At 43.7% G+C, this 27,138-nt stretch overlaps 1 protein-coding gene across 2 annotated transcripts in view; it reads right to left on the minus strand.

Moving 5' to 3' along the window:
* The window catches only part of Sp1 (Sp1 transcription factor), a 28,107-nt gene extending 1,201 nt beyond the window's left edge, over positions 1–26,906 (minus strand). The window contains exons 1-5 of one of the 2 annotated variants that reach the window (XM_048363406.1): positions 26,778–26,905; positions 25,569–25,723; positions 23,721–25,236; positions 3,503–3,671; positions 185–384 (exon numbers count right to left, since the gene is read on the minus strand). In XM_048363406.1, coding sequence (XP_048219363.1) covers positions 185–384; positions 3,503–3,671; positions 23,721–25,236; positions 25,569–25,723; positions 26,778–26,784 — 2,047 coding nt within the window. In that variant the 5' untranslated portion in view covers positions 26,785–26,905. Of the gene's footprint in view, positions 1–184; positions 385–3,502; positions 3,672–23,720; positions 25,237–25,568; positions 25,724–26,777 lie in introns of both variants that reach the window. The other variant, XM_048363413.1, reaches the window with a different exon arrangement.
* Between the last annotated feature and the right edge of the window lie 232 nt (positions 26,907–27,138).

Here is a 27,138-nt window from a genome sequence, read left to right on the forward strand (position 1 = left end):
CTCTTTAAAACTTCATTGAAGCTCCTTCCTTCAAAATTTCCAAATTAACTCCAATTCCATTTATGACGGACATATTATTCATTCTCATACATGAACCACTTCTGAAATTTTAGGTAGTTCACAGGCACATCTTCTCTTTTCATTCTGGTTTATGATCATTTCTCTCTTCCCTAGACTAGCTCACCTGTGTGTGTTCGTTTGTGTCTTTGTAGCTCATCTGAACGTGTAAAGCGTTTCCCACAGTATGACCAGGTACACATGAATGGCCTCTCTCCTGTATGCCAGCGCAAGTGTGCCCGTAGGTGTGAAGTCTTGCCATATACTTTGCCACAGCCTTGGATGTGGCAAATGTGCTGTTTCTTTTTGCCAGGATCCCCAGAGCTCCTGAAAGTAAGAAAACAATGATTTATCAGCATATTAGGACAGAAATTAACAAGCCACAAGGAATCAGCAGCAATTACACAATCTATCCAAAACTAACACAAACTTTTTTTTTTTTTTTTTTTTTTTGGCCAGTCCTGGGGCTTGGACTCAGGGCCTGAGCACTGTCCCTGGCTTCCTTTTGCTCAAGGCTAGCACTCTGCCACTTGAGCCACAGCACCACTTCTGGCCTTTTTCTGTATATGTGGTGCTGGGGAATTGAACCCAGGGCCTCATGTATACGAGGCAAGCTCTCTTGACACTAGGCCATATCCCCAGCCCTAACACAAACTTTTAATTCATTTATTTTACTTATTTTTGTGCAGGTCCTGGGTCTTGAACTCAGAACCTGGGCCCTGTCCCTGAGCTTTTGTACTCAAGGCTAGTACTTTACCACTTGAGCTACAGCTCCCAGCTTTTTGGCAGTTAATTGGAGACAAGACTCAGACTTTCCTGCCTGAGCTGACTTCAAATCCAGATCCTCAGATCTTAGCCTTCCAAGTAGCTAGAATTACAAGTGCAAGCCACTGACACCAATCTTATTTTTACTTTTTAGTGGTCACTCAAAATTGAATATAGGTCCTCATGATTGGAAAGACACTCTACCCCTTAAACTATAATATCAGGCTCCTATTTTACAATAGAGGGTCTCACTTTATGCTTGGGCTTGGTTTCAATACACTTCACTTTCTTCACTTGTGTTTCTCCATGTCTTTCTCCATTCATGCCATTGTACCTAGCAATCAGCTAAGGTGGGGTCCTCTGAGCTTGTTTTTGAACAGGCTAGCCTCAAACACTGATACCCCCAATTGCCACCTCCCAAGTAGCTAGAATTGTAGGACTGAGCCACTGCATCTGAAGTGATTCTAGTTAATTGCCCAAACTCAAGTTGAAGGATTTCTTTCTATACATAACTTAAATGTGTATGTGTGTGTGCGCACACGCAGGGTTCTGGGGCTTGAACTCAGGGCCTAGGCTCTATCCCTAAACTTCTTTTGCTCAAAGCTAGTGCTCTACCACTTGAGCCACAGTGCCACTTTAGGCTTTTTCTGAGTAGTTTATTGGATTGATAGAGTCTTATGACTTTCCTGCCTTGGCTGCCTTTGAACCACAAAACTTAGATCTCAACCTCCTGAGTAGCTAGGATTACAGGCATGAGACACTGGTGCCTGGCTAGGTTGTGTTTTCAGACGCAACTCTTATGGTGACGAAGTTTGGAGGCTTTTTGTTGTTGTTGTTGCATTTTTCCAAAAGTTTCAATCCAAGCATTTTCCATCGGAAATACTATGATCTAGTGATATTTTTGGCTAGGGACTTAATGAGCAAAAAGGCTGCCCATTTAAGTACTTGGTAGAGAGGGCAAGTTATAGAATTATAACTTGGATTAGAGGTGAAGAACCAAATAGCAAAGAATAAAAGTTGAAGAGGTGAGGCAATATCAGTGACTTGAGGAAAAGGAAGATGAGCTGGATAAAAATATATATAAGAAGGTAACAGCCAGGTGCTGGTGGCTCACACCTATAATCCTAGCTATTCAGAAGGCTGAGATCTGAGGATCCATGTTCAAAGTCAGCCTGGGCAGTAAAGGTCATGAGACTCTTTTTTGTTTGGTTTTGTTTTTGTTGCCAGTCCTGGGGCTTGAACTCAGGGCCTGAGCACTGTCCTGGCTTCTTTTTGCTCAAGGCTAGCACTCTGCCACTTGAGCCACAGCGCCACTTCCGGCTTTTTCTATATATGTGGTGCTGAGGAATCAAACCCAGGGCTTCATGTGTACGAAGCGAGCACTTTACCACTAGGCCATATTCCCAGGCCCCCATGAGACTCTTATCTCCAATAAACCAACAGAAAACCAGAAGTGGTGCTATGGCTCAAATGGTAGAACACTAACCTTGAGAGTTCAACCCTACCTACGACCAACCTCCCCTGCCTCCAAAAAAAAAAAAAGATGGCAACAGCGAGACTACAGGCATGTGATGATACATGCTTGTAGTCCCAGCTACTCAGGAAGTAGAATCAAGAGGACTGCTTAAATTCAGCAGTTTGAGGCCAGCTTAGGTAATATAATAAGACCCTGTTTTGAAGGAGAGGGAAGAAGATGGGAGGGATTAGAAAAATGGAAATAAATAAAACAAAAAAGTACAAAAAGGCTGGATGCTGGTGGCTCAGATCTGTAATCCTACTTAGGAAGCTGAGATCTGAGAATCATAGTTCAAAGCCAGCTGAACAGAAAAGCCCATGAGACTTATCTCCAATTAACCACCAGAAAATCAGAAGTGGCACTGTGGCTAAAAGTGGTAGAGCACTAGCCTTGAGGAAAAGAGCTTGGGGACATTGCCCAGGCTCTGAGTTCAAGTCCTGTGACCAACATTTTAAAAAAAGTACAGAAAGGACCAAGACCCACCAATTTTTCTGTTTGTTTTCCTATGCAGAAGATGATCCCAAGTTACTCTAAAGAATCAGCTCTGCAATATCTTAGTCAAACCAGTTTATTTCACGTGTGATCTCTCAGCAGGTATTGGGGCAGATTCCCAAGAGAGATTTTTTTTTTTTCTTTTTTTGGAGGGGGGAGGCTAGGGCCTAGGGGTCTTACACTAGAAATGCTTTTGTTTTTCAGATAGGGTCTTACACTTGAACCACAATCCTGCAGAACTCTAAGTACCTATAATTACAGGTCCATACCCCTACCACCATCTAGCCTTCTTACTAACAGCACATATTAGCAAAGAAAAACAAAAACAGAAATTGAATCACACCTTGATAGACATCGGAAGTTCCTTCAAAACTATAAGCCCTCAGTTCAAACCCCAGTATTATCAAAAAATAAAACAAACAAAAACACCCAGGGCACTCTCTAATTCCAGTTATGTGAAAAACAGAGGTAGGACAAACATAGACTGAGGCCAGCCCGGGAAAAAAATGTGAATCTGAGATCCTAGCTGAAAAATAAACTGAAGAAAAAAGTGATGAAGGTATGACTCAGTGGGAGAATGCCTGCCCAGAAAACATGAAGTCCTGAGTTCAAACCCTAGTACTGCCAAAATATTAAATACAAAATTGAAGAGTCAAATGGGTCAAAACTTACCGTCCTTCACTGTCTTTACAGTAAGGACAGGTGCATGCTTCCCGACGGGTCCTCCGACCAGCTTGGGGTTGGGGATCTGGGCTGTTCTCTCCTTCTTCTCCACCTGCTGTGTCATCATGTAGTCCATCTCCACCAGCCCCAGGGAGGCCAAGCTGAGCGCCATGATCACCTGAAATTAAGAAGAAAAGGATCAAGGTGTGAAGTGGGGAGAACAGAATAACTAAAGGAGGTAACTGTGTCAACTCACATTCAAAGTACCATTTCAGGAAAGAAAGAAGGAAGAGAAGGAGAGAGGGAAGGAAGAATGGAGAGTCGAAGGAAGTAAAGAAGAAATGTAATATAGTGATGCATAGTACAAGCCAGACTCAAATTTTAATCCCTAGCTCCCCTCCATATAATAAAACTAATAAAATAATTCAGGAATACTAGAGGTGAGGGAAAGTGGGAGAAAAATGATAAAAATGTACTCACTACCTTATGTATGTAACTGTAACCCCTCTGTATATCACCTTGACAATAAAATTAAATTTTAAAAAATAATCCAGGAATAGTAACAAATATCTGTAATCTGGCACTCGGGAGGCTGAGGCAAGAGGACTGACTGAGAATCGAAGGCTATCCCAGTGAGGTACTCTTTGAAAAAAAAAATTTTTAATTAAGATGAGGGATATGCTGGGTGCTGGTGGCTTACGATGTAATCCTAGCTTCTCACAAGACTGAGATATGAGGATGGTGGTTCAAAGCCAGCCAAGTCAGGAAAATACCTGAGACTTTTATCTCCAGTTAATCAAAGAAAGGCTTACATTGGCACTGTGGTTCAAGTGGCAGAATGTTAGCATTGAACAAAAGGAGCTTAGGACAGTACCTAGACCCAGAGTTCAAGCCCCAAGACCACAAAAATAAAATTTAATTAATTAATTATTTTTTAAAAAGCGCTGGGGTTTGGTCTACCCCTCCCCCCTCACAACTCTTATGCTGCCCCTAAGCTTTTCTGCTCAAAGGTGATGCTCTACCACTTGAGTCACAACTCTATCTTCAGCTTTTTGGTGGTTTATTGGACTTATGAGTCTCATAGTTTCCTGCATGGGCTGGTTTCAAATGAGGATCCTTAGCCTCCTGAGTAGCTAGGATTAAAGGCAATGAGCCACCAGCACCTGGCCTAACAGTTTAATCTTAAAATGTGGCACTGGGGGGCTGGGAATATGGCCTAGTGGCAAGAGTGCTTGCCTTGTATACAAGAAGCCCTAGGTTAAATTCCCCAGCACCACATATATAGAAAATGGCCAGAAGTGGCACTGTGGCTCAAGTGGCAGAGCGCTAGCCTTGAGCAAAGAAAAGCCAGGGACAGTGCTCAGGGCCTGAATCTAAGCTCCAAGGACTGGCCAAAAAAATAAATAAATGGGCTGGGGATATAGCCTAGTGGCAAGAGTGCCTGCCTCGGATACACGAGGCCCTAGGTTCGATTCCCCAGCACCACATATACAGAAAACGGCCAGAAGTGGCGCTGTGGCTCAAGTGGCAGAGTGCTAGCCTTGAGCGGGAAGAAGCCAGGGACAGTGCTCAGGCCCTGAGTCCAAGGCCCAGGACTGGCCAAAAATAAATAAATAAATAAATAAATAAATAAATAAATAAATAAATAAATAAATAAATAAATAAAGTGGCACTGGGTAAGCAATGAGATAAAGATTTTCCTTTCCATGTTGAAAGTATCTTGAAAAACCAAAGGCAGTTTAATTTTTAATATTCTGATAAAGGGGATTTTTTTCCTGGTGTTTTTTTTTTTCCCTTTTGGTCTATGTTGGTACTAGGGTTTGAACTCAGGGCCTCATGATCTTGCTTGGCTTTTAAACTCAAGCCTGGAGCTCTACCACTTGAGCTAAGCTCCACTTCCAACGTTTTAGTATTTTTTTTTTTCTGCCAGTCTTGGGGCTTGAACTCAGGGCCTGAGCACTGTCCTTGGCTTGCCACAGCACCACTTCTGGCTTTTTCTATATATGTGGTACTCAGGAATCGAATCCAGGGCTTCACATATACAAGGCAAGCACTCTACCACTAGGCCATATTCTCAGTTCCACTTCCAATTTTTTTTGTGTTAACTGGAGTTTCACAGCCAGGAGAAAGGGTGAGCAAATGCAGCCACTGTATTCGAAATACACTATGCAAAAAAATGGACATGTAGGTTGTAGGTAGGGACAGGAGGGAGAAAATGAAGGAAGTGGTGACATTGTCCAAGAAGCACTGTACCCATAACCTAACATGAAATTGAATCTCCTTAAAACTCTTTAGTTACAAAAAACATTATTCTGCCAAAAAAAAAAAAAAGTCTCACAGCCTTTTCTACCTGGTCTGGCTCTGAACGCTGATCATCAGATCTCAGCCTCCTGAATAGGTAGGACTACAGGCATGAGCCACAGGTATCTAGCTAAGAAACGTATTTTAAAAGACTGGGAAGCCAGTGCCAGTGTCTCATGCCTATAATCCTAACAACTCAGGAAGCTGAGATGTAAGAATCGAGGTTCAAAGCCAGTCTGGGCAGGAAAATCCATGAGACTCTTACCTCTAATTAACCACCCGAAAACTGAAAGTAGTGCTGTGGCTCAAGTAGAAGAGCACTATCCTTGAGCTGGAAAGCTCAAGGACAGGCCCCACGACTGACATAGACACACAGATACACACAAGAATATTACTCAGAAGAATTATACAGTTCCAGGTCAGATAAGGATACAATAGCGACTTTGTAAAAAAAATTATAATTAAAAATTATTTCAAGGGCTGGGGATATGGCCTAGTGGCAAGAGCGCTTGCCTCGTATACATGAGGCCCTGGGTTCAATTTCCCAGCACCACATATACAGAAAATGGCCAAAAGTGGCGCTGTGGCTCAAGTGGCAGAGTGCTAGCCTTGAGCAAAAAGAAGCCAGGGACAGTGCTCAGGCCCTGAGTCCAAGCCCCAGGACTGGCCAAAAAAAAAAAAAAAATTATTTCAAAGCCCAGACAAGCTAGGTGCCACTTGCTAACGTCTGAAATCTTAGTTACTTCAAAAGGCTGAGATCTGTGGACATGTGGTGTGAAACCAACACAAACAGAAAAGTCCACAAGACACCATCTCCAAAACTAACCTGCAAAAAAGCTAGGTTAGAGATGTGGCCCTGGGCTGGGAATGTAGCTTAGCGATAAGAGTGCTTGCCTAGCATGCATGAAGCCCTGGATTAGCAGCTCAGGGACAGTGCCCAGGCCCTGAATTCAAGCCCCAGGACTGGCAAAAAGGGGGGGGGGGGAGGGTTTAAAAAGCCAGCCAAGCAAGTGTGAGGCTGAGTTCAAATCCCAGTAGTCAGGGCTGGGGATATGGCCTAGAGGCAAGAGTGCTTGCCTCCTATACATGAAGCCCTGGGTTCAATTCCCCAGCACCACATATACAGAAAATGGCCAGAAGTGGTGCTGTGGCTCAAGTGGCAGAGTGCTAGCCTTGAGCAAAAAGAAGCCAGGGACAGTGCTCAGCCCCTGAGTCCAAGGCCCAGGACCGGCAAAAAAAATTTAAAAAATCCCAGTAGCCCCCCCCCCCAAAAAAAAGAAAAAGGAAGAAAGAGAAGCTAATGAAATCAACAGGTTTAACATACCAAAGAAAAAAATACAAGGAAAACATTAAATTTTACTAGTAAGCAAGAATATTCAGCCAGGTATCAGTGGCTCATGCCTGTAATCCACAGGAGGCTGAAATCTGAGTATCTCAGTTCAAAGCCAGCCAAGGTAAGAAAAGTCCTTGAGAGTCTTATTTCCAATTAATCATCAAAATGGCCAGAAGTGGAGCTGTGTCACAAATGGTAGAATGCTAGCACAAAAACTAAGGGACAGCTCAAGCCCTAGGACCAGCACCCCACCCCCCCCCAAAAAAAAGAAAAAAGAAAAGAAAAAAAGTTGGCTCAGAAAACTGGTAATTTCCCCTGAAATACAAGGAAATAAACACAATGGGGGCTGGGGATATGGCCTAGTGGCAAGAGTGCTTGCCTCCTATACATGAGGCCCTGGGTTCAATTCCCCAGCACCACATATAAAGAAAACAGCCAGAAGCGGCGCTGTGGCTCAAGTGGCAGAGTGCTAGCCTTGAGGAAAAAGAAGCCAGGGACAGTGCTCAGGCCCTGAGTCCAAGCCCCAGGACAGGCAAAAAAAAAAAAAAAAAAAAAAAAAAAAAAAAAAAAAAACACAATGATGACAAAGTTTCTACCAGCAGGTGTCACTGTAACTAAGTGGTAGATCAAAGTTTTAATCTAAACTACCTCTTACACAAAAAACTTGAAAACTAGGGAGCTTGTGGTCCAGGCTTATAATCCTATTACTCAGGAGATTGTGATCTGAGGACTGAGGTTCAAAGCCAGCCACTTGAGCAGGAAAGTCTGTGAGACTCTTAATCTCCAGATCACTACAAAAAAGCAGAGGTGGAGCTATGACTCAAGTGGTAGAGAGCTGGCCTTGAGCATAAAAGTTCAGGGACCAGTACCCAGTTCCCTAAGTCCAAGCCCCAAAATGGCCACCAAAATAAATAAAAAGCTTAAAGGAAAAAAAGGTGGGGGGGGCGGGGACACAAACTTTAAGAAAATTCAAGGAAAAATACAAAGTATGAGAGTGAATGGGGGCAGGGACAGATGCATTATACTCATAAACTTGCATGTTGAATGGAACCCTTTTGTGCAAGCACTTAAAAAATAATGTCAATAAAATTCAATTTATAATACTTGCCAAAAAATACATATAAGATGTGATGAAAATTATACCTTGGAACAAAAATTAGAAAAAAGTACTTTAGATGTCTCTCCATCAAAACATTGCTTTGGCAATGTTCCTTTAAACACTGTCCATCATAAATCTATAGGTACAGACTGAATTGGCAGACTGGCTCAAGAGGTAGAGCACTAGCCTTGAGCAAAAGAGTTCGGGGACAGTGCCCAAGCTCTGAGTTCAAAGCCCCACAACCAACAAAAAAGAAAAAAGCTGAAAAGTATGGCTCAGCAGTACACCAACCACTTAGCAAGCACAAGTCCCTGAGTTCAAATTCTATCACCATCAAAAAACAAAAACAGGGCTGAAAATGTGGCTTAGGGGTAGAGTGCTTTCCTAACATGCAGGAAGACCTGGGTTCGATTCCTCAGCACCACAAAGACAGAAAAGGCTGAAAGTGGCTCAAGAGGTAGAGTACCAGCCTTGAGCAAAAAGAAGCCAGGGACAGTGCTCAGGCCATGAGTCTGAAGACCCAGGACTGGCAAAGCAGAAAACACACACACACACACACACACACACACACACACACACACACACACACCACACACACACACACACACACACGTATTTTAGTGGGTCTGACTCAAGTCCCAGAGTTCAACTCCCAGTACTAGAAAACAAACAAACCAAAAGAAAAGAAAAAGCCAGGAAGTTTTACTTAACTTACCTAAGAATGACTTATCTTTAAAAGCATGTTCAAACATGTTGTATGTTATGATTTTTGTTGTGTAATTCTGAGCAATTCCTTGTCTACATTTCAAGTCTCACCTCCATTTTAAGTAACTTACTTTTATAATCAGACTAAATTTAATCAAGTAAAATCGCTGGATTATCAAGGTACTAATGTCATTAGGTGAATAAATTAGAAAATTAAAAAACAGATAAAGATGGGGCTGGGGATATAGCCTAGTGGCAAGAGTGCCTGCCTCGGATACACGAGGCCCTAGGTTCGATTCCCCAGCACCACATATACAGAAAACGGCCAGAAGCGGCGCTGTGGCTCAAGTGGCAGAGTGCTAGCCTTGAGCGGGAAGAAGCCAGGGACAGTGCTCAGGCCCTGAGTTCAAGGCCCAGGACTGGCCAAAAAAAAAAAAAAAAAAAAAAAACAGATAAAGAAAACTTAAAATGGAGCTTAGGAATGTAGCTCAGTGGCAAAGAACATGTATAACACTCCAGGTTCTATAAAAAAAAAAACCAACAAAAATGCGTAAGATGTACCTTTGACTAAAAACACAGGAGAAACATACATATATACAGAGAGAAAGAGAGAGAGAGGGAGAGAGGGGGAGGGGGGGAGGAAGGAGAAGGAGGGAGAGAGAGAGAAGAGCGAGCACATGTGCCCCAGTCCTAGGGCTTGAACTCAGGGCCTGAGCACTGTCCCTGGCTGGGTTCTTTTTGCTCAAGGCTAGCACTCTACCACTTGAGCCAGTGCTACTTCCGGCTTTTTGTTTATGTGGTGCTGAGGAATCGAACCCTGGGCTTCAAGCATGCTAGGCAAGCACTCTACCACTAAGCCACACTCTCAGCACCTAAATATTTATAAGAGCTAATAGGCGGCTGGGAATATAGCCTAGTGGCAAGAGTGCTTGCCTTCCATACATGAAGCCCTGGGTTCAATTCCCCAGCACCACATATATAGAAAATGGCCAGAAGTGGCGCTGTGGCTCAAGTGGCAGAGTGCTAACCTTGAACAAAAAGAAGCCAGGGACAGTGCTCAAGCTCTGAGTCAAAGGCCCAGGACTAGCAAAAAAAAAAAAAAAAGAGCTAATAGCAAAATCTACTCACTATTTTAAGTATGTAATTGCAACCGCTCTGTACATCACCTTGACAATAAAATTAAACTTAAAAAAGATGTAATAGCAAAGATTAAAAAAAAATTGTGTACAAAAATAAGACTCTAAGATGCTAAAAACAGAACTACCAGGGCTGGGAATATGGCCTAGTGGAAAGGGAGCTTGCCTCGTACACATGAAGCCCTGGGTTCAATTCCCCAGTACCACATATATGGAAAACTGTCAGAAGTGGCGCTGTGGCTCAAGTGGCAGAGTGCTAGCCTTGAGAAAAAGGAAGCCAAGGACAGTGCTCAGGCCCTGAGTCCAAGCCCCAGGACTGGCAAAAAATAAAAAGGATCCATTAAAAAAAAAAAAACTGAGGGCTGGGGATATAGCCTAGTGGCAAGAGTGCCTGCCTCGGATACACGAGGCCCTAGGTTCGATTCCCCAGCACCACATATACAGAAAACGGCCAGAAGCGGCGCTGTGGCTCAAGTGGCAGAGTGCTAGCCTTGAGCGGGAAGAAGCCAGGGACAGTGCTCAGGCCCTGAGTCCAAGGCCCAGAACTGGCCAAAAAAAAAAAACAAAAAAAAAAAACTGGGGCTGGGGATATGGCCTAGTGGCAAGAGTGATTGCCTTGTACACATGACACCCTAGGTTCAATTCCCCAGCACCACATATACAGAAAATGGCCAGAAGTGGCGCTGTGGCTCAAGTGGCAGAGTGCTAGCCTTGAGCGAGAAAAGAAGCCAGGGACAGTGCTCAGGCCCTGAGTCCAAGCCCCAGGACTGGCAAAAAAAAAAAAAAAAAAAACCCACAAAAAACAGAACTACCATACAATCTAGCAATGCTAATTCTAGATACATATCCCAAAGAATTGAAAGAAGGATCTTCTCTTCCCCCACCCACCAGCCCCATCGTAGGAGTTGAACTCAAGACTTTGTACTTGATATTTCCTCACATGTATGCCAACTATCCTAGCCATCTTTATCCCCTCTATCACTCTCCACTATCCTACTCCCTCTTATATCAGTTCTGAGGCTTAAGATCTGGAGATAAAGAAGTACTACAGACTTTTCTACCCAGGATGGCTTTAAACTACAATCCTCAGATCTCAGCCTCTAAGTAGCTAGGCTTATAGGTGTGAGCCATCAATGCCCAGCTCATTTTCATTGTGTGTGTATTAACTGCACCAAGGGTTTTCCCTATAGCATTTCAAATGTGGATCTATTATGTTCTGCTCAGAATAATTCTTCCAATTCCTTTCTCTTCAACTCTCCAATAGATCAACAGAGAAAAAGCAGGATCATGAAGAGATATTTACCAGTTCAAAGCAGCATTGTCCACAATAGCCAAGAAGTGGAAGCAATTCTACTGAATAAGTAAAATGAGCACTAAAAGTATATACATACTAGTTGGCCTTTAAAAGAAATATCCTAGCCAGTGCTGGTGGCTCTTACCTGTAATCCTAGCTACTCAGGAGGTTGAGATCTGAGGATCCTAGTGCAAAGCTAGACAGGGCAGACAAGTCCGTGAGACTCTTATCTCCAGTTAACTACCAGACCAGAAGTGATGCTGTGGCTCAAAGTGGTAGAGAGCTAGCCTTGAGCAAAAGAGCACAGGGACAGCGCCCTGGTCCAGGGTTCAAGCTCCACAACCAAAAGGAAGGAAAGGAGGGAGGGAGGGACGGAGGGAAGAAAGAAATATCCTAGCCAACCAATGGTGACTCATGCTTGTAATCTTAGCTACTTAGGAGGCTGAAACTGGGAGGATGGAGGTTCCAAAGCCAGTCCAGGTGTGAGACCCCTTCTCAACTAATAGTCCGGTAGACTGGTATTATCTGTTATCCTACCTATGTGGGAGAATAAAAATGGGAAGAGGATCATAGTTCCAGAACAGCCCAGAAAAGTGTGAAGTATCATCTCAAAAGAAAATGTTGGAGGGCTGGGGATATGGCCTAGTGGCAAGAGTGCTCGCCTCGTATACATGAAGCCCTGGGTTCGATTCCCCAGCACCACATATACAGAAAACGGCCAGAAGTGGCGCTGTGGCTCAAGTGGCAGAGTGCTAGCCTTGAGCAAAAGGAAGCCAGGGACAGTGCTCAGACCCTGAGTCAAGCCCCAGGACTGGCCAGAAAAAAAAAAAAGAAGAAAAGAAAATGTTGGATGTGGTAATGTATGCCTGACATCTCAGCTACATCAGGAGGTAAAAATTAGGACTGCAGTTCAGGTGTGTGCATGGGCAGGAAGTGAGATTCTATCTCAAAAATAACCAGTGCAAAAAGACTGGAGGTGTGGCCCAGCTGTAAGCTTTAGAGTACCTGCCTAAGTTTAAACCCCAATACAAATAAATAAATAAATAAATAAACAAACAAACAAACAAATAAATAAATAAAAGATATATGGGTTAGAGCCAAGGCTCTAGTGTCTCAGGCCTGTAATCTTGCTGTAATCTTGGCTACTTAGGAGGCTGAGACTTGAAGATTGTGATTCAAAGGCAGCCCCTGCAGGCAAAGTCTGTGGAGACTTATCTCAAATTAACCATTGAAAAGCTAGAAGTGGAGCTATGGTTCAAGCTGTAGAGTGCCAGCCTTGAGTGAAAAAGCCAAAGGACAGTACCCAGGCTCTGAGTTTAAGACCCAGTACTGGCACACACACACACAAAAACAAAACAAAAAAAAACCACAACAACACAAAAAACCACAACAACAACAAAAAATATTTTTTTTTTTAAAAAGGAAGAAAGAAAAAAAATACCCAAATATCCTAGGTTGGGATATTATCCTAGTGGTAAGAAGGCATGTTTGGCATGTGTGAAGTCCTTGCTTCAATACCTAGCATGACAATAGGCAGGAGAGGGAAGGGGGTGGAGGGGAATATGTTAAACTATATTCTCCACATGGGGATGCTTGGTTGGAGGGGGATGGAAGCTTTTTGTTTGTTTTGTACCAGTCCTGGGGCTTCAAATTAAAGCCTGGGTGCAGTCCCTGAGCTGTGAGCTGCTTTTTTGCTCAATACTAGTAGTACTCTACCATTTGAGTCACAGGTCCACTTCCTGCTTTTTTGATAAGTTAATTGGAGAAGAGTCTCATGGACTATCCTGCTCCAATTGGCTTCAAATTTAAATGGAGATTCTCAGATCTCAGTCTCCTTAATAGGAATAGCTAGGATTGTAGCATGAGCCTGGCTATGTTTGTTTGGATCAAATCTATCTATGACTTCTCACATGCTAGGCAAGCTATCTGAACCTTAGCTTCAAGGCCTGCTCCTGAATAAACTTTTAACAATTAGAAGCTGGGAGCTGGTGGCTCATGCCTGTAATCCTAGCTACTCAGGAGGCTGAGATCTGAGAACTACTGTTCAAAGCCAGCCCAGGCAGAAAAGTCTTTGTGAGACTTTTCTGTATATGTGGTGCTGGGGAATTGAACCCAGGGCTTCATGTACACAAGGCAAACACTCTTGCCACTAGGCCAAATCCCCAGCCCTGTGAGACTCTTATCTCCAATTAACCACTCAAAAACAGAAGTGGCACTGTGGCTCAAAGTGGTGGAGTACTAGCCTTGAGCAAAAGAGCTCAAGTACATGCCCAGGCCTTGAATTCAAGCCCCATGACTGACAGAAAAAAAGAGAATTAAAAATGTAGGTAGGAAAAGGAAGATTCTGGAAGGAATTTCCAGAATAACATGGAAAACTGAGGAACAGTAAGGAGATAAAATGTTCTGTAGAGGGGCTGGGGATATGGCCTAGTGGCAAGAGTGCCTGACTCATATACATGAGGCCCTGGGTTCGATTCCCCAGCACCACATATACACAGAAATGGCCAGAAGTGGCGCTGAATTTAAACCCCACTACTAGCACCAAAAACAAAAGTATTAAGTCCTCAACCCAGTTGTTTTATAAACTACTACCTTATACACAAATGAGAAGGCAAATCCACAAAAAAAATAGATATGCAGATCCAAACTTGTCAAGCAAGTAATATAGCCCCATTCCCATAAACCATTAAATCTAAAAAATACTGAAGCACAGGAACAAATTCAACTTACAGCCCAGATTGTAACTAATTTTCTTTTTTTCTTTTTTCTTTTTTGCCAGTCCTGGGCTTGGACCCCAGCCCCTCTGTTGAAAGTTTTTAAGTGAATCAGAAAATTAGTTACAAGGGCTGGGAATATGGCCTAATGGCAAGAGTGCTTGCCTCGTATACAGGAGGCCCTGGGTTCAATTCCCCAGCACCACATATACAGAAAACGGCCAGAAGCGGCGCTGTGGCTCAAGTGGCAGAGTGCTAGCCTTGAGGAAAAAGAAGCCAGGGACAGTGCGCAGGCCCTGAGTCCAAGCCCCAGGACTGGCCAAAAAAACAACAAACAAACAAACAAAAAACTTTCAACAGAAACATTTTTCAGGATCTTCTAAGGGTCTTCTAACAATTCTTCAAATGGAGTGCAACATTAACAGCATAATCATAAAAGAACAAGTACTCTTTTTTTTTTTTTTTCTGCTACCAGGGTTTGAACTCAGGGCCTCATGCTTGCTAATAAGCTGGCCCTCTTATCTCTTGAGCCATACCTACAGAGTAGCTTTTGCTAGCTGTTTTGAAGATGGAGTCTCAAAATACTTTTCTGCCAGGGCTGGCTTCTAACCATGATTCCCCAGATCTCAGCCTCCTAAATAGCTAGGATTATAGTCCTGAGCCTATAGCACACCAGGCCCTAATACCTCTTGTTAAATGCTAAAGGATAGCATTATTGTGTTATTCTTTCTGTAAGACATATGAAAAATAAGGTGGCACCAGTGCTTGCCCACCAAGCAACAAGGCCCCAAGTTCAAACCCTAGTGTAAAAAAAAATTATGAAAAATAACATGTTTGGCCTGGGAATGTGGCTTAGTGGTAGAGTGCATGCCTAGCATGCATCGAGCCCTGGGTTTGATTCCTCAGTACCACATAAACAGAAAAAGCCAGAAGTAGCACTGTGGCTCAAGTGGTAGACAGTTTGTCTTGAGCAAAAGAAGCTAAGGGATGGTGCCCAGGCCCTGAGTTCAAGTACGGACTGGCAGAAAGAAAGAAAGCAAAAAAGGCAAGCAAGCAAGCAAGAAACAAAAGAAAGGACAGAAAGGAGAGAGAAAGAGACAGAGAAGAACGTTTACTTTTAGTTTAACAGTGAAGTGAAAAACTCAACTAATTATCCATATTAACAAAAAATAACTGACCTAAAGAACATCACAGAATTAACTTTTCTCTTTCTCTTTTGCAGTCCTGGGGCTTGAACTCAAGGTCCAGGCACTGTCCCTGAGCTTCTTTTCTTCAAGGCTAACACTACCGCTTGAGCCAGTACCACTTCTGGCTCTTTCTGTTTAGGTGGTACTGAGGCATCGAACCCAGGGCTTCACGTATGCTAGGCAAGCACTCTACCACTAAGCCAAATTCCCAACCCTAACTTTTCCCTTTTGTTGTGACCCCCCCCCCGCCCCCGTCAACATTCCTCCCTTCTTCATGGGGCTGGAACTCTCAGCCTGGGCACTGTCCCTGAGCTTTTCAGCTAAAGACTAGCAGTCTACTACTTTAGCCACAGTGCCACTTCCCCTAACTTTTCTCTTTTACTTTCTTTTTTTGGCCTCATATTCAAGATCCACTTTGCTTCCTTTTTATGTATTAATTTTCAATTTTGTTGCTTTTAAAGTATGACTATGTAGCCCAGGTTGTTCTGGAACTAAGCCCTCCTGCCTCAAGTCTCCAGACTTCTGGGCTTACAAGAGTACATCACCACAGCTTTTCTACAGATATCTACAGATAGTTCACATTTCAAAACATTTCCAAGGAGGGAATACAAAGAAGTGAACAAAACTAGATTATCAGTGGCTCATTTACTTGCTGCTTTTACAAAACGGAATTAAAAGGAAAGAAGCTGGGCACAGTGGAACAGCCTATAGTCCCAGATTTTCAGGAGAGAAGTCAGGAAGCTAAACTTTGTCAACCTTGGAGTTTGAGAATAGCTCAACCTAGCCAACATAACAAGATCCTACCCCTGGGCCCTCCACCAGTTAAAAGGGATATGAGAATACAACAAAGGTTAAACTTTTCTGAAACACTAGGAATGCTTGTGCTCCTGTTATTTAACTAAGAATTAAAATGGCCACATTGCACAAGCAACACGATTTAACAATGACATCATTCATGGAAAGCCACTGGAAAGAATAGGAGCAGCTGAAAATGGCTGTATATTGTCTTTTTGTATTCCACAAACTTTCCAAACCAATGAAAGCACTAAAGCTTTGTTTTTTAATTTATTAGTCTACATCACTGTACAAAGGCAATTCTTTGTAATATCTCCACAAATTTGTACAATGTACACCAAATTTATCCTATTAATTCCTTTTCCTTGTTTCTTTTCTTTTTAGTCTTAGCAAGGATTTGTTAGTGTAACAAGGTAACACTTAGATTTTAAAAGAGACCTTTCCTATTTAAAGGAAATCATTATCACCTAAGAAACAAGTATGAGAGAACAAAAGATTCAAGCACATTTGATCTTAAATGTGGGAAAATATTTAAAAATAGAAGTCTTTCATATGACCTTAGGACAAAAAAGGTAATGGCCCACATTTTAATAATCTAAATCTACTTATTAGTAATGTTCACAGCACTAGCCTAAAACCTAACTTTTTAACAAATTAGGTCTCAGCAATCTGACCCCATGTTTACTAACACCATTGGAAAACCAATCCTGGTATCACATTCAACTTAACTTCTAAGACAAAAACATTTTCCTGACCCTAATATAATCTAAGCAGATGTAAAATTTTTATTTTTAGTGCCTGAAATTTCCTGCTTGAATGAATTATAGTCATCAAGGAAATCTATTCTATTCTCCTGCCAAAGCCTAGCCATGAACTCTTTATTAGTCAGAACCCTCATGAAGTAGTCCATAATCAATTCTTCAAAATTCCCCCCAATTTTTAAGTACTTAAGGAAAAAAAAAATCAAGACCTTGTCCCCAGCGGCCCCCCCCCCCCCGTAATCTATGACCCTGAGAATATAAAGTGAGAGGAAACGGTGCTGATTGAGAAAAAGATGTTGATTTAAAAGAAAAAAAGGGAGAAGACATACAGACAAGACAAATAGATCATTTCACTGAAAACTGAACTTCATTAAATGGATGGTCCTTCCCTAAAATTACCATTTTAGTGTTAAGGTCATATGAAAGATTTCTAAACACAGATCACAGAGAGGTAACAGGTTTATTTTGGTTCTAAGTTTATGCCTTTGCTTTTGTACTTGGCAAATAAAAGTAAACAGAGTAAAAGTCAATAGAAAACCTTAAACATTTTCAAGAGATACTTTTTTTCAAAAGAAAATCTGGGGTCTGGGGATATGGCCTAGTGGCAAGAGTGCTTGCCTTGTATACTTGAAGCCCTGGGTTCGATTCCCCAGCACCACATATACAGAAAATGGCCAGAAGTGGCACTGTGACTCAAGTGGCAGAGTGCTAGCCTTGAGCAAAGAGAAGCCAGGGACAGTGCTCAGGCCCTGAGTCCAAGGCCCAGGACTGGCAAAAAAAAAAAAAAAAGAAAATCTGTAGGATATATACTGGTTTTCCACTCCTATATATACATCTTTTTCATTTCTTAAATCATTATTATAAAGATGATGTACAGAGGGGTTAAAGTAATGTAAGTCAGGTAATGAGTACATTTCTTTAAAAAATAATAAATGTAGGGCTGGGAATGTGGCTTAATGGTAGAGTGCTTGTCTAGCATGCATAAAGCCCTGGGTTGGATTCCTCCGTACCACATAAACAGAAAAAGCCAGAAGTGCCACTGTGGCTCAAGTGGTAGAGCACTAGCCTTGAAGAAAAAGAAGCCAGGGACGGTGCCCGGGCCCTGACTTCAAGCCCAGGAGTGGCAAAAAATAAAAATAAATAATAATAAATGTAAGCCGGGCACTGGTGGATCACGCCTGTAATCCTAGCTACTCAGGAAGCTGAGATCTGAAGATTGTAGTTCAATACCAGCCATGGCAGGAAAGTCTGTGAAACTCTTATCTCCAGGGCTGGGGATATGGCCTAGTGGCAAGAGTGCTTGCCTTGTATACATGAAGCCCTGGGTTCAATTCTCCAGCACCACATATACAGAAAACAGCCAGAGGTGGCACTGTGGCTCAAGTGGCAGAGTGCTAGCCTTGAGCAAAAAGAAGCCAGGGACAGTGTTCAGACCCTGAGTCCAAGCCCCTGGACTGGAAAAAAAAAAAAAAAAGAAACTCTTATCTCCAATAAACTACCAAATAGCCAGAAGAAAAGCTATGGCTCAAGTGGTAGAGTGCTAGCCTTGAGCAAAAGAAATTCAGGGACAGCACCCAGGCCCTGAGTTCAAGCTCCAGGAAGGGCAAAAAATAAAAATGTAATAAATAAATAAATAAACAATAAAATTAAATGTTAAGGGGCTGGGGATATGGCCTAGTGGCAAGAGTGCTTGCCTCGTATACATGAGGCCCTAGGTTCGATTCCCCAGCACCACATATACAGAAAATGGCCAGAAGGGGCGCTGTGGCTCAAGTGGCAGAGTGCTAGCCTTGAGCAAGAAGAAGCCAGGGACAGTGCTAAGGCCCTGAGTCCAAGCCCCAGGACTGGCCAAAAATAAATAAATAAATAAATAAATAAATGTTAATAGATTAGGTGAGCACCATAGCAGCTCAACAACTATATAGTAATACATTTTGCAAGGTGATGACAGGTAGGTATGTGTATGCGTGTGTTTGTGGAGCTTACAAAAATGATTTCACATTCAATTAACTTTCTATTTATTGGTGCCAAAAGAATAAAGTATTGTAAGAAGCTTAATTTTTCCAGTAAAATAACACTATATCAAAAGAGAGTAAAATACTTTGTAGCAGCTAAAAATTCTAAGCTTCTATGAAACTATTATTTTTCATTAAAGTTTGGTCAATTAAAAAAGGGAAAAGGCCACAAAATTATAATTAGTCAGAAAAAAGGAAACTTATATCATCAAAAATCACTAATAATGAACAACCTTAATGCACAAAATGGCCTTTCAGTCTCATTCTCTCATTTGTGAATGTCATGCTGTTGAAATGCATGCACTTTCTTGAGTTCAAGGTCCATCCTAACAACTAGATAGCCCTATCGTATGACATACTAAATGGCAGACTTCCCCAGAGCATGATTTAGCAATGAAAATAGCCCATAACTCCTCTCTAGAGTTATAAGCCATCTGACTTATGTAACCGTAACCCCCTCAATACATCAACTTTATAACAATAAAAAATTAAGATAAAATATGAAAAGTTATCTTTTGAATTTGCAAAGATCCAAATTATTGGACTGCTAGAATTTCAGTCTTGCTCTTTTCTGAATAAGAGCAAAAGTGGGGGGTTGGGGACATGGCCTAGTGGCAAGAGTGCTTGCCTTGTATACATGAAACCCTGAGTTCAATTCCTCAGCACCACATATATAAAAAATGGCCAGAAGTGGCGCTGTGGCTTAAGTGGCAGAGTACTAGCCTTGAGCAAAAAGAAGCCAGGGACAGTGCTCAAGCCCTGTGAGTTCAAGCCCCACGACTGGCAAAAAAAAAAAAAAAAAAAAAAAAAGAGCAAAAGTGCTGCACAAACTCCAAGAACAGGGGAAAAAAAAAAAAAAAACATGCTGATGTAGGTTACCTAGAAAGTGTCTAATACTCTACTAGGCTGTTGAGATCAATTCAAATAAATGTTTTCCATTCCTACTCCCACAAATTTTTAGTCTGTCAGTTCAAGAGCATAAAACCCTAAAGAAGACACCACCCTCATAAAACGTTTTGGCAATCTAAAGGATTTTTAGAGTCTGGAGTTAAAACTAACCCTAAACCAGAACTAATCAAGCCACAGCTCTGGTTGTTGTCACAACACTCAAGTACTTCGCCATGAAATTTCCTCATCCAGAAAATAAGGCAGTTGTGCTAGGTGACTTCTTAGTTTCTCCTTCCAGTTCTAAATTTCTACTATTTCAAGATCTCCAATTCACTAAGAATTATAACTGTCACTGCCAAGTGCTGGTGGCTCTCGCCTATAATCCTAGCTACTTAGGAGTTTGGGTTTGAGGATGATGACTCCAGCAGGAAAGTCCCTGAGACTCTTATCTCTAATAAACTACTCAGAAAAACAGAAGGGGCACTGGGATTTAAGTGGTAGAATGATAGCCTTGAGCAAAAGCTTAAATTAATTAAAATAAAAAATTATTGTCATGTTAAAGCTCAACATGTGATCATTTTTCACTACTTCATAAAAACTTAAAGTTGGAGAACTTGAGAAAACTTTTCCCAAGTTTATAAAACTGCAGAAGAGAGGAAATATAGTCACCTATTTGTTTCCCACCGTATATAAGAATCTGTCTAAACAGAATAAGAATTCTATAATAATATAGTAATCAATTCATGAACCCACATATATTCCAACAGAAGTATCTCAGTAGTATAAACCATTTTCCAAAGCGTGCATCTGCTACCTATAAGGCTAAGCAGAAGTATACTTGAGCCCAAGAGTCTGAGGCCAATCTGAGAAACATAACTGAGACCCCATATCAAACAAACAAAAAGTATTATGTGTCCTTTTACTGTGTTTCATTTAAAATTAGTTCCATCTGGGCTATATACCTATCTACTCAGGAAGCTAACATCTGAGGATTGAGGTTCAGAGCCAGCCCAAGTAGACAAATCTGAGACTTTTATTTCCAAGTTAGCCAGCAAACAGTAGGTGGTAGAATGCCAACTGAGTAAAAAGTCAAGCTTTAAAGCCCCAATTTCAAGCCTCAGTAACACATACACACCTCTCCATGTGATACATGTAATAGATTTTTTTTTTGGCCAGTCCTGGGCCTTGGACTCTGGGCCTGAGCGCTGTCCTTGGCTTCTTTTTGCTCAAGGCTACTAAGTACTCTGCCACTTGAGCCACAGCGCCACTTCCAGACATCTTCTATATATGTGGTGCTGGGGAATCAAACCCAGGGCTTCATGAATATGAGGCAAGCACTCTTGCCACTAAGGCCATACTCCCAGCCCCTAGATTCTTTCTTCTGTTTCTTTTCTTTTCTTTTTTTTTTTTTTTTTTAAGACAAGGACCCATTGGGTAATTTAGGCTGGGTCAAAGTCATAATCCTCATTCATCAACCTTCCAAGTGTTGGAACTACAACCATGAAGGCTATGCTATGGGTTTTTTGTTTTGGTGGTCCTGGGGATTGAACTCAAGGCCTGGGCACTGTTCCAGAGCCTCTCTGGGCTCAAGGCTAGCATTCTACCACTTGCACCACAGTGCCACTTCCAGCTTTTTCTGTTTATGTAGCACTGAGGAATTGAAGCCAGAGCTTCATGCACGCTAGGCAAGCACTCTACAGTAAGCCACATTCCCAGTCCTGCAATGGGTTTTTAGAAGATCAATTCTGTTTTGTTGTTGTTGTTCAAGCTAGTTCTGGGGCTTGAACTCAAGAGCCTGGCACTGTCCCTTATCTTTTTTTGCTCACGGTTAGTACTCTACCACTGCAGACAACAGTTCCACTTCAGCTTTTTTTTGGTGATTAACTGGAGTAAGAATCTCACAAACCTTCCTGCCCCTGCTGGCTTCAAACCTTCACTAAGCTCTCAGCCTCCTGATTAGCTAAGATTACAGGCATGAGTCATCAGCACTCAACTTCACTTTATTTTATGGCTATGTTTTTAATTCAAATTAGACAGCATAGCTGAAAACAAAAGGCTACATGGTCAGCTGATTCAAAATGGCATTCTAATGTACATCTACTTCTCTAGCACTGCAAAAACTCCGTAAAAAGGGGGCTGGGGATATGGCCTAGTGGCAAGAGTGCTTGCCTCGTATACATGAGGCCCTGGGTTCAATTCCTCAGCACCACATATACAGAAAATGGCCAGAAGTGGCGCTGTGGCTCAAGTGGCAGAGTGCTAGCCTTGAGCAAAGAGAAGCCAGGGACAGTGTTCAGGCCCTGAGTCCCAGCCCCAGGACTGGCAAAAAAAAAAAAAAAAACTCCGTAAAAAGTATAGAGATCTAACTATATGTATAAGTAGGAGTTAATTAAAACTTAACCAACTAGCAAGCAGAGATTGTGGGATATTATGATTAACTGACAATTAAACAGGAAGGACTGGGTATGTAGCTCAGCGACTAGCTGTAGCACCTGACTAACATGTGAGAGACAGATGAAGAAAAAGAAGATTAACTAGGGAACTTCGTTGAAAAAAATCTTCCTAGAACCCATTAAGTCAATTTTTCCCTCAATTCACAGTCAACTCCTGAGAAACACCTGATGATTTAATAGCTGTTCTACAAATAGGTCAAGTTCATCATTTATTTATTTTTGCCAGTCCTGGGCCTTGAACTCAGGGCCTGACCATTGTCCCTGGCTTCTTTTGCTCAAGGCTAGCACTCTGCCACTTAAGCCACAGCGCCACTTCTGGCCATTTTCTATATATGTGGTGCTGGGGAATCGAACCCAGGGCTTCATGTATAGGAGGCAAGCATTCTTGCCACTAGGCCATATTCCCAGCCCCATCATTTATTTTTTAGTTTACACAGCCCATAGGCCAAGGAAGACCCCATAGCTAAGAGTGGTTTAGTTTATCTGGAGTGCTGGATATGAAGCTTTACATAGGTTAGAAAGTGTTATGTGAAAACAAAATAAAAGTATAGAAATTTCAAAAAAAAAAAAAAAGTGTTATATTAGTGAGCTAAAACCCCAGCTCTACATTCTTTTTTTGCCAGTCCTGGGCCTTGGACTCAGAGCCTGAGCACTGTCCCTGGCTTGTTTTTGCTCAAGGCTAGCACTTTGCTACTTGAACCACATCGCCACTTCTGGCTTTTTCTATATATGTGGTGCTGGGGAATGGAACCCAGGGCTTCATGTATACAAGGCAAGAACTCTTGCCACTAGGCCATATTCCCAGCCCCCAGCTCTACATTCTTAAAAGGGGTATAAATGTGTAAGATTGAGACCATCTGTAGATCCACAAGGCCTAAAACATCTACCATCTGTTTTGTGTGTGTGTGCCCGCATATGCACACGCAAGTCCTGGGGCTTGAACTCTACATGCTGTCTGTAAATTTTGTGCTCCAGGCTAGCACTCTATCACTTGAACCACAGCTCCACTTCCAGCTTTTTGGGGGTTAGTTGGAGACAGTACACGGACTTGCCTGTGTGAGCTGGCTTTGAACCAAGAACTTAAGATTTCAACCTCCTCAGTAGCTAGGCTTACTACAGTCATGAGCCACAGACACCTAGCTAATAGTTTACTTTTTACAAAAAGTTTGACAGGGGCTAGGAATGTGGCTTAGTGGTAGAGTGCTTGCCTAGCATGCATGGGTTCAATTCCTCAGTACCACATAAACAGAAAAAGCCAAAGGTGGCACTGTGGCTGAAGTGGTAGAGTGCTAGCCTTGAGCAAAAAGAAATCAGGGGCAAAAAAAAAAAAAGAGAGAGAGAGAGAATATACAAGACACTGATTACCAAATGCTCCTTTCTCCTCAAGTTAACTGAAGTTTCCAAACAAAATTGGCATTTTTCTAATTCGCTTGCATTAGTCCTTAAGAAAACATCCCAAAGGCTTTATTCCCTTCTATACGCTCAGTGGTTTACCTAAATGAGAGTTAATTTGTACTAACTGCAAAAGATTGGACGGACACCTTACCTGGGGCATTGGCTATAGCCAACGGCAGGCCTGGTAGCTGGTGCACCTGAATCCCTGAAGTACTCAAAGCACTGAGGTTAATGGTCTGGAGGCCGGGCACCGAGGACAGTTGAGCAGCATTCACAGTGACTGTGCCAGCAGGGATGGAGGCAGCTGAGGCAATGGGCGTAAGTGTGGTGTTGCTGCTGCTGGTCTGTCCCAAGGAAACACCCTGCATCGGGGCTAAGGTGATTGTCTGGGCCTGTGGGTTCTGAACTTGGAGGTTCTGCAGCTGAAGAGTCTGCCAACTGACTTGTCCATTAGGTCCCACTGTTGGTGTCCGGATGATGATGGGGCCAGAATTTGGAACCGCCTGAAGCTGGAGATTCTGGAGAGTTTCCTGGGAAATAGCTTGAGTTGTAAAGGTCTGTCCTGACAATGGTGCGGCTTGGAGGGCCTGAAGAGCTTGTCCCCCTTGAACTAGCTGAGGCTGAATAAGAATCTGTTGTTGTTGTGTCTGCTGGTTTTGTTCTCCTTCTTTCTGCTGAGTTGTTTGCAGTGAGCTTCCAGATGTTTGGTTCTGCTGAATGTTCAGACCATCAGAACCCTGTAGCCCGCTGACCCTCTGTGGTGTCTGGCTCTGAGAAGTGGTCCCGGCTGATCCACTGGTGGTAAAGTTCATAATTCCCATGTTGCTGGTGGTAGTAGTTGTTGAGTAGCTATTGGCATTGGTAAAAAAGGAACTGGAACTGGCTTGCGATGACACCAAGCTGGTAGAACTAATGGCAGTCCCTGAGGTGACCGGCTGTGAGCTGCTCTCCTGGGATCCAGAGCTGCTGATAGTGACTGCCTGAGAGCTGGGAGTCAAGGTAGCTGCAGAAACGCTGTTGACAGGTAGCAAGGTGATGTTCCCATTCAGGGCCACTGGTACATTGGTCACATACTGAGTCTGTCCTGAGAGCACGTTATTAGTCAGGCCTTGGAGAGGAACAGCCTGTTGGAGAAGATTTGGCATAGCAGCAATGATGTTGCCTCCACTTCCTCGATTTGTGATGATCTGTTGGTTTGCACCTGGTATGATCTGTATTTGACCAGAACCATCCTGCTGCACTTGAGCCCCAGTCGTAGCAGCAAACTGCAGCTGTTGCCCATCAACAGTCTGGAACTGTGGGATTACTTGATACTGAATGTTAGGCATCACTCCAGGTAGACCTGTCAGAACTTGCTGGTTCTGTAAGTTGGGGGTGGCAGCCACAACATACTGCCCACTGGAGACTGTGCGATTCTTGGAAGACTCACTGCCATTGCTGCCATTGGTACTGTTGCCACTCTGTTCCTTTGAGGTAGGAGTAGCCCCAGAGGAGGAAGAGATGATCTGCCAGCCATTGGCACCCTGTGAAAGTTGTGTGGCTGTGAGGTCAAGTTCACCTGTGCCCCCTGACTGGCTTGGACCCTGGGAGTTGTTGCTGTTCTCATTGGGTGACTCAATTCTGCTGCAGGTTGCTGCCAGCAGAGCCAAAGGGGATGGCTGGGATTCCTGGCCAGAAAATAGGAGGAAAGGAGTTAGTGATACCCAGCTGCCAGCCTAGGGGGCAGTATACAACAAATGAACAGCAACATGGTGCAGACAAAGAGAGAGGAAAAAAAAACAGAAACAAAATCCTGACCTAGTGTATGGCTGAAACTCATCCTTTAGGGAATCTCAAAATTACTGTCTTTCTGTGCTTATCCACTACAAAATGACTTACTGGGTTGGTTGTTTGGGGGTTTTGTGTGTGTGTGTGTGCGTATGAAGGTTAAGGCAATTCCTAAGAATATTTGTACCCTCTAAACACCTTCCCCCCACACTTTGCTCTAATGATCACTCACCTGTCCTCCTCCTCCTCCACTGCTGCTGCTGCCTGTGCTGCTGCTTCGAGTCTGAGAAAAGGCACCACCGCCATTACCACTGCCCCCATTATTTCCACCAACTCCTTTCTCAATCTTCACCACTGCTGTCATTTCATCCATGGAGTGATCTTGGTCTAAAAAGAATCACAAGATAAACAACTCACAGTGAGAAGAAAAAGGATATGGTGAAGAAGGGTAAAAGGAGGCTATGATGAAACAGCAATGACTAACAGGAAGGTGAAAGACGCCAGTGCAAAGAAAAACGGATTGAGGCTAGACTAGGGAGTCCTAGAACACGCAGGACATGACTAGGCTTACTTGCACCAACCTTGGGCCTCGTTTCCCATGCACAAAATTAAACACAGAAAACACTCAGTGTTTTGAGATATAAAATGGAAGTGGCCATGGGCAATGTAGACAGGGCTTCAAAGTAAGAAAAAACATCCCAGGGATAAAAAGGATAAGTAAGGCAAAACCCAACACGTGGGTGGATGGAAAGCTTGCTAAAATTAGGATTGAGTTCGAGACAGAAAAATAGAAGTGTAAAGAGTAACAAGAGAGAAGAGAAAGAGAAAAAACTAGTAAGTGTGAGTGGGGAAACATTTGTGAACGCAAGTAAAGGGGCTAAAGGGGTCTGGAAGAGTTTGGAAATCAGGTATGCGGGGCTGAAGGAAGGCGGGCCCTAGAAGTAAGGGGCGGTTTCGGGGTGAGGGGCGTGGAAAGGGCGGGACGGCAGGGGGGAGGGGAGGCGGGGGGGGGGGCGGCGGTAGGGAGGGCCTAGGGGCAGGCGGCGACCAGAGGGCGGACTGGGGAGGCGGTTGGCCCAGGCGGGGCCTACACTTCTCGGGCCACCCCCGCGGCGCCAGCCCTCGGCGGGAGGAGCCTCAGGCGGGCGGCCCACTAGTGGGGGGTAAAGACCGTCCCCCCCAGTGGCCGGGGCGGGCAGGGGGCGGGCGAGGCCACGCTGCCCCCTCCCCCGGGGCGGGTGGCCCATCCCCCTCCTCCTCCGAGGCCCCGCCACTGCCACTGCCCCTTCTCTCCCTCCCTTCCCTCCGCCCCGGGCGGGACCTAGGCCGCCGCCGCCGCCTCCCGCCCGCCCCCCCTCACGGCGGGGACCGCCCGGTCGGCCCTCGCGCGCGCCCCCTCACTCCCGTCTCACCCCTAGGCTTGGAGTGGACTCATCCTTACCGCTCATGGTGGCAGCTGAGGGACGAGCTCAAGGGGGTCCTGTCCGGGGGGGTTGGGGGGGGCCCAGGAAAAACGCGGACGCTGACGAGGCAAGCGAACCCGGACCGGACAGGGAGGGGGGGGGTAAGGAGGAGGGAGCAGCGCGCCACAAGCCCTGCCTAAGCTCCACCTCTTCACTCCTGCCCCGCCCAATGAGGGAGGGAGAAAGGAGGGACTTGAAGAAGAAAAGCAGGCGGGCTACCCAATGAGAAGACACGTTTCCTCGCTAAGGCGTGTAAGACAAAGTTGCGTGCCTGGTGTCCGCCCCTAAAGACCGCCCTATCAGCTTTCAAAACCAATGAGAGATGCAGGAAGTGAGGAT

This window comes from Perognathus longimembris, chromosome 1 (genome assembly GCF_023159225.1).
Source record: "Perognathus longimembris pacificus isolate PPM17 chromosome 1, ASM2315922v1, whole genome shotgun sequence".
Lineage (NCBI taxonomy): Eukaryota > Metazoa > Chordata > Mammalia > Rodentia > Heteromyidae > Perognathus > Perognathus longimembris.